The 7541-nt window shown below is 34.9% G+C and overlaps 1 protein-coding gene across 17 annotated transcripts in view; it reads right to left on the minus strand.

Annotated features, from left to right (window-relative positions):
- Positions 1-255: 255 nt before the first annotated feature.
- The window catches only part of LOC122633009 (serine/threonine-protein kinase tousled-like 2), a 56445-nt gene continuing 49159 nt past the window's right edge, over positions 256-7541 (minus strand). For 14 of the 17 annotated variants that reach the window (XM_043820420.1, XM_043820423.1, XM_043820422.1 and 11 more), the window contains 13 exons: positions 6648-6738; positions 6108-6370; positions 5743-5976; positions 4467-4559; positions 3900-4361; positions 3607-3810; positions 3417-3508; positions 3127-3274; positions 2806-2917; positions 2574-2712; positions 2381-2492; positions 2182-2289; positions 256-2093 (listed from right to left, as the gene is read on the minus strand). In XM_043820420.1, the coding sequence (XP_043676355.1) occupies positions 1881-2093; positions 2182-2289; positions 2381-2492; positions 2574-2712; positions 2806-2917; positions 3127-3274; positions 3417-3508; positions 3607-3810; positions 3900-4361; positions 4467-4559; positions 5743-5976; positions 6108-6370; positions 6648-6738 (2271 nt within the window). In that variant the 3' untranslated portion in view covers positions 256-1880. Of the gene's footprint in view, positions 2094-2181; positions 2290-2380; positions 2493-2573; positions 2713-2805; positions 2918-3126; positions 3275-3416; positions 3509-3606; positions 3811-3899; positions 4362-4466; positions 4560-5742; positions 5977-6107; positions 6371-6647; positions 6739-6820; positions 7319-7442; positions 7488-7541 lie in introns of those variants that run through there. The other 3 variants (XM_043820430.1, XM_043820431.1, XM_043820419.1) reach the window with 3 other exon arrangements.

Here is a 7541-nt window from a genome sequence, read left to right on the forward strand (position 1 = left end):
AATTGCTTCAAAAGGTATCAATTTATTTGAATAAATATTGGCTTTAAAAAGTATTAAAAAATATAAATGAGATATCTCTCGGGCAATTTTGTAACTTAATTTTAATGAAAAGCCATTTTTAGAGTGGCACACGTTTGAGAAAAAGAAATAACAAGAAGTATGCGTTTTTCTTGAATAATAGGATTAGTTATTAAAGAAGTGTAGGAGAAAGGAAAGGGAAACGGTTGATTGGCTTTTAAAATATTAAGCGATGGATCTAGTAGCAGACTCTGTTCAGACTTGTAATGTATTCTCCTCTGACCATACTTTGCCAATCACGTTGGTATTGTGTCATCAATACCGTGCCCACATTGTACCAACAACTTACAACATTTTAACAACTTCTTTCTATTACTCCCCAAAGCTGCAGTTTGTCGACAGACACGACTATAATACAAAGCAAGGGCACTTGATAAAATAACTTAGTCTTCTATTTCATAATTATCTCTATATAACGTACATATATAAAACAAATTATGAGTAAAGAAATAATGATCAGGTCGGTACAATATTACGATTCTTACCTTACAAATTTTAATGCCCGATAAATACGAATTGATTTAGCACGGAGATGGCCGCAATAATATGTTGATGTGTCCACGATTAGAGAAAGGAAAAACACGTTTTTTAACCGCGAGTTAGAAAATTCTCAATTTAAAATATATTTATGAACGGGAGGTGGAGGGAGGGAGGGGTGCAAGTGGTGGACCGTGATCCTATACGATTTTTTTTTTTGTTTTTATACTTTGGGAGCATCGCCACTCTTTCCATTTAATTCTCAAACTAATCGTTCCAGTATAGGTAAAGCCCACTCGTTTCAGAATAGGAACAACCAACCAAATCTCCTCGTGTTTATGTATGTTAATTGTTATTAGTCATGATATAAGTAATAATGTTAATATTTGAATAAAGTAACATGATGTGTAGTCAAGTATTCATGGAATACCTGACTGCACGGAGGTCATGCGAGGATAGAGCCACCACAGTTGTCTTCCCACTGTCAATGCTGTCCTTTTTCTTTACACCATATATATATATTATATCGGATTTATTAGTATATATATATATATAGTATAAATATATACACGCACGCTAGATTTAACAATCTTTCATCACACTCATTCACGCATACGTAACTTCAGAAGAGAGGAACGTCTCCGCAAGAGCAAAGTCTCTTACTCTTTCTCGACGCGCTGCATTTTTATCATTCGTTGCCCTCTGTTTTCTTTTTTTCTTTTTTTTTTTTTTTCTTTTTCCCTTTCTCTTTCCCTTTTCACCGAGTAAATCACTTCCACTGGATTCCATCGTCTTATACCTTTCGCTTACTCTCCTCTTTAGTTTAAACTTCACTTTTTAATTCACAATGACTTATCACATGTTTATCCGTTTCCTTCCATTCTTTTAAACACTATTATCAAGTCAGCCCACTGTTTTGATACAAGGAACGATAATACAATTGAATATTTACGAACACAACATTTTTGTTATGCTGAATAATGTAGCGTGGCTTGTAGAAAGACGCAAGCTTCTGGACTTGCGACGACCAGTCTCGCATCTCTCTTGCAATGTCCTATGAGACGACCTGTAAGTATAGTTGTGGCGGTATGGTGGTGGTGGTGGTGGTGTGGTGGTGGTAGTAATGATGGTAGTAGTGGTGATGGTAGTGGTAATGGTGGTGATGACGGTGAAGGTGGTGGTAGTGATGGTGATAGTATCCGGTTTAGTATTTACAATTGGTTATAGCGATCGTTATTTTCCTAAGATGAGATGGTGCGCAGTTCAGTGCTCAAGATTTGGCATGTAATAGCATATCGAAGATATTCGTCTTTAGTCCATTTCCACTACGAACTGCTCGACGCGTTCATACCACTAAACATGCCAACAGTAAAGGAGCTCTGCTGCTGTTGCTGAATCTGTTGTTGTTGTTGCTGTTGCTGACTGTTCGCTTGACGGCCATGTTTTGGCACAGGAGGTTGCAGGTATTCATGTCTAGCTAGTGTCAGTACATCTATACGTTCTTCTTTCCTATACGCTAGGCAGCTTCTTATGAAACTCTGTAACAAGATTTAATCCTAATAAAATATCGATCTACCACGAGAAAACGATTTCTCTTTCAAGTATTATCCGATCATTTCCCTTTACCTTTGCTTCGTTGCTAACGGTTGGTTTATTCGCAAACTGAACTTCAGTGGCCTTCAATATGGTGTTTTCTTCTAAAATCGTAGCTTGCGATTGGTTGTGTCCAAATGGCTGTGAAATTAAATATAATCATCGTTTTACTAACAACGTCAACTACTGCTTGACGATAATGGATTTCGATTTGAATTATTTATTAAATTACCTTTTTACCATAAAGGCATTGGTAGAATATAACTCCCACGCTCCATACATCAACCTTTGATGATATTTTGGGAGGATTTTTACCAATGACAAAACATTCGGGTGGAAGATACCTAATAAATCGATTTTACATTGAATAAACGAATCTTTGAAGTATTTATTTGGATAAGAAAATAATGAACAAAAATACGTACCAATAAGTACCAGCACCCTGGGATGTAAGGTCCATACCATGATCAGGATTGTAATTCTCTTCATCCATAACTTTACTTAATCCAAAGTCTGTAATTTTTATTTCTCCACAGACGTTACCTTCCGTGAGTAATATATTACCTATATAAAAAGAGATGATATATAAGACATAAAATATATACTGTTTTAATGTTTCTTTACTATAAAGTGAAATGCTTTAATTCACACACACACCTGGCTTTAGATCATAATGTATGACTGGTGGTTTTATTTCGTTAAGATATTTTAATGCCGATACTACTTGCATGACGATCGACCTTGCCTCCCTCTCTGGTATAGTTTTATGCTATCAAAGAAAAAATATAACTTCTCTTAATCCAATTCGTTGTAAAAAAGAAAGTAATGAAATAAAAAAAAAAGAAAAGAAAAGAAAAGAAAAGAAAAGAAAAAGAAAAAATTTAAAGAAAAGAAAAACAAAACAGAAAAAGAAAAACGAAACAAAACAAAAGAAATCAAAAGAAAAACGTAAAGTACAAAAAAGAAAATACTATGTACCTGTTTGAGGTAAAAATCTAAATCATGCCCATCACAATACTCCAAGACAGTACAAAAGGAATTGGCATCAATTTCAAACACATCGTACAATTTTACAACACGTGGATGATCAAGAGCTTTATGTATGTTGTATTCCCGTAATGCGTGCCTATTTTAGTAAAGAATATGTTAAATATATTATGTATATTATAAATGAGGATAATATAATAAATATATATGTATGTTATATATTATATTATATCATATTATTCTCACTATTCGTGTTTAATACCATTCGATTTTTTACGTACTTTATGTAATTAGCCTTTTTATCTTCTTTCCAGTCTTTATTTAATTGATGCACCTTACAAGCGACATACCGTTGCTCTTTTAAGTCAAATGCCTGCATTAAGAAAGTAATAAAATATATGAAATAAAAGAAGAAGAAAGTGGACCATAAAATTCTTGAAAAAATATATATATCAAAATTATATTTAATACCTTATGCACTTCACTGAAGCCACCCTTTCCCAATAACATTAGTAAAAGGTAACGTTCGTTCAATACAGGATGAGAATTGAATCGCGATTGGTCCTCGTTATGAATACGCTTCAACTCTCTGATGTGTAAATTTCGTTCCCTTTCTAATTTTTCCATTTCTAATTGTAAATCTGCGTCTTCTTTTTTCAACGCACTTTGCCGCAACTAAAAATTATATTCATGCATATTTATTGTTGTTTATTCTCAAATAAATACATGTGTGTGTGTGTGTGTGTGTGTGTATAAATAAATACCTTGAGTATTTCATCGGCTTCATAATACTCTTGCCACGTATAAGAACCAGGTACAGCATCTGGTTTTAAGAATGTAGCTTCAGTTCCATTATGCAAAGAAGGTTGTGGCTGACTACGCTTCCTACTTGTTTCACTATTGGATGGCCTCTTTTTAAGCAATAATTTTTTCTGTCTATCAATCTCTTCTCGCTCGGTTGCAATTTCTTCTTGTCTTCGAGCTAATTCTTGAAATGCATAACCATCCGTCCAATTTTCTTGAAACGTCGCACCTACCCTCTGTGTCACAAATTGTCCCAACCTCAGTCTATTTTGCATACACTTTTGCCTAGCCTCCTTTTTCTCTATGTTTGATTTTTCTTTTAATAACTTCTTTACAACGTCTATACACTTATTTATATGGGATTTGTGCTGCTCAATAATTTTTTGTTGATTAGCCATTTGATGCCTAAGTTCATCTGTCGTCTGTAAAAATAATACGTATACACGTTGACATAATTAATATTGAAATAAATATCAAGAACAGTCGTCTTCATTGTACATATTCCTATGCATGAACTTTTTACTTACTCTATTTAATTCATCAATTTTGTTATTACGTAGTTCTAAGTCCGAAGAGGCTTGAGTTTCAAATTCCTGTATCCTCTGGCAAGTTAGTTCTGTCTGGAATGTATAATTTACATATTTTATAGTAAATACAAACAATTAACTGTAACATCTGATACATTTGTCAGCATTGATTAGAAACACCAGATACCTTGCTGCACCCAGATAGAGCAAAAAACATGTAACAAATAAAAAAGAAATAAATCTATATTTCTTTTGTTCATATTGTTAGAAACTCGATGAGATGATTCTAAGAATTATTTTAGCCAAATTTATAGAATAAAATATAAAAAATAACAATGTGTTAGTTATTCGAAATAAATATAGAGCGAAACCCAAGGATATTAATATAACAAAATTACAGGCAGCAAGGAAAACACCTAAAATGTATGCGTATGTTAAATAGTAGAGAAATACTAATCATCACAAAAAACTATAGATTTAATCATAGCCCTCTCTATGTAATAATAAAATTGCACCCGTCAGAAATCAAGCGTATAAAAATTAAATGATCTATTAAAATGTAAACATACAGGAATGCCAAGATAAAAAACATACACCCCTATTAACAAATTTACAATGAAAATGACGACTGAATATGAAATAACTTTGACCAATTAAATGCAAAAAAAGAATTTTTGTTGGATTAAGGAGCGACATTACAAGGTAGCCTGCATCTGTATGATAACAAATGGATACAGTGCTACAGTCTGATTAAAAATTCGTACAAGTTATTGCGAACATTCGACAAGAAACATCCTTTTTATGCTTACATATCACTTTTACACACGATATTATATACAATAATACATACAATAATTTTGTATAAATGTTCTTTAATAAGTATTGATAGCAAAATGATCTTATTAAAAAACTACAAAAAAGACGCAATGACATGAATATGATGGTGATAACAATTTTGAATCATTTTATTCGTTGGAGCTACTGACATAGCATCGTAATCATTACTAATGTTAAATTTCATTGTTAATCACCTTTGCCAATTCACTTATATTTGTGTCTTTTTAATATCATTTATACATCGCAATACATTTAATAGAGCATTTAAAAAATCTCATGTAGAGACATCGTGTTAACAAAGTGTTTTATCAATATCACTATTAATTACAGAAACATTGTAACAAACATGTAATTATAATATTAAGGAATTCTATGTAAGGAATAAATTAATAGGGCTTTTCTTATAAAATGCTCGCAAGTATTACCGAATTTTGCTTACATTTGGGGTGTTAGTCTTCGCTTGCCTGACCTGGCTTGTCCTACTGAGGTTGGTAGGCCTTACCTGCACCTGCTTGCTGACCATCGAGCCTGCAGGTTGCGTCGAAGACGGTGGTGGAAGAGGTGGAGGTTGAGGATGAGGCCTTGGTGGTTGCATCAAGGACGAAAATTCCGCCACCGAGGAGTTAGGCGTCGTTACTTGAGGTGAAAAAGGTTGTTGAGGCGATGGAGGATACTATCGAAATGAAAATTTATAGTACGTGATAAATTTCAATAAAACAGAGTTAACAATATCATGTTACTTCAGCATTAGAAGTAAAGCAATAAAAACAGAGATGTATTTGGAATGTACTAAACGATACCTACCATAGGATATCCCTGTTGAGGAGAAGGACTTTTAGCTCCTCCGTGTCGAATGGGACTATTACCAAGATGGTGCTTTGAAAAATATTCGTTGATTTTTTTGTTGTCTAAGGCAGCAACGGACCTCGTTCCCTTGCTGCCTACCGGCCCTCCTGGAACCCCCCCGCCACCATCATCGGCTTTACGTTTTCTTTTCCTTTCAGAAGGAGTTCTTGGTATTTTTTCCGGAGTATTTGGGTCTACCTCCTTATCACTATGCGAAGAGCCTACAATGGATTACAAATTTATACATACAATGAAATTTTGTGACCGCAGTTGATATATATCACCATACTTTGAGAAGATAAGAAATCGCTGTAATATAAATAATAAGTCTCTTATTGGATTTGAATACTTTAACATTTCTAAAAGATATTTCTTGATACTCTGACAATTATAATTTCATGATCAGAGTATATAAATCACTCGAGAACGTATAGATCAAAACAACATTTACTTAAAGTCACTCTAAGATTCTTTGAAAGTAAATATCATTAGGCTTACCGGTACTCATGTTCGAGTCTTGACTATGAACCGACTGACCAGAGTTTACGGTTGATTGGGGTGCCATCTGAATTTGTGACCCAGCAGACATCTGAAAGAAGACAAAGAATATTAATAAAATTCTTCTTAATGGTAAAAATAAGAACGATTTACAAAGATACACGATAACGAACCAACTGATCGGACGGAAAAATTCGGCAAAACGATGACGCGAGGAATGTAATAAAAAGGAGATAGCACGGCACTACTATCCGATCGAGTTTCACCACCGCATCATGGAAAAGATGCGGAAAAGCCTGACATTACCGCCCGAGAATTAACGTCAAAGCGAAGGAACGGTACGGCGGCCGGAACAGAGACGAAACGTAGAAGATGTACGAAAAATGAGTATTTTAAAGAGGGTTACACTTTGTGTAGTTGGCACTGGCGTGCTGTCTATCGGCCAACGCAATTCGCATGTTGTTAAAAGACACAATTTACCGAGGGGAATAAACCTGGAAGGACAGAATCATGCAGAAAAAGAGGAGGGAGTAAAGGAACGACATTGTGCGAGAGAGAAGGAACACGCGCACTGGACAGAAGGGGAGCGAGTGCAAAAGAGACGAAGTGGAGAGCAAGTGTGATGGAGCAAGAGAGAGAGAGAGAGAGAGACAGAGAGACAGACAGACAGAGAGAGAGAGAGAGAGAAAGAGAGATATAGAGAGAAACGAAAAGTGGGAGGGAAAATGAGAAAAGGATAGATAGATAGACGGATAGATATGAGAGTAAGAGAGAGAAAGAGAAAGAGAGTGACACCTTCCAAGGCAGCCTATGGTGGAGTCCCATAGTCGTGCTCTCGGTTTGCGCGGATCGGCAGTATGTCAAACATAGGCACACTTTCGCGCACGATTCCTA

Source organism: Vespula pensylvanica, chromosome 11, assembly GCF_014466175.1.
Source record: "Vespula pensylvanica isolate Volc-1 chromosome 11, ASM1446617v1, whole genome shotgun sequence".
In the NCBI taxonomy this organism is placed as follows: Eukaryota; Metazoa; Arthropoda; class Insecta; order Hymenoptera; family Vespidae; genus Vespula; species Vespula pensylvanica.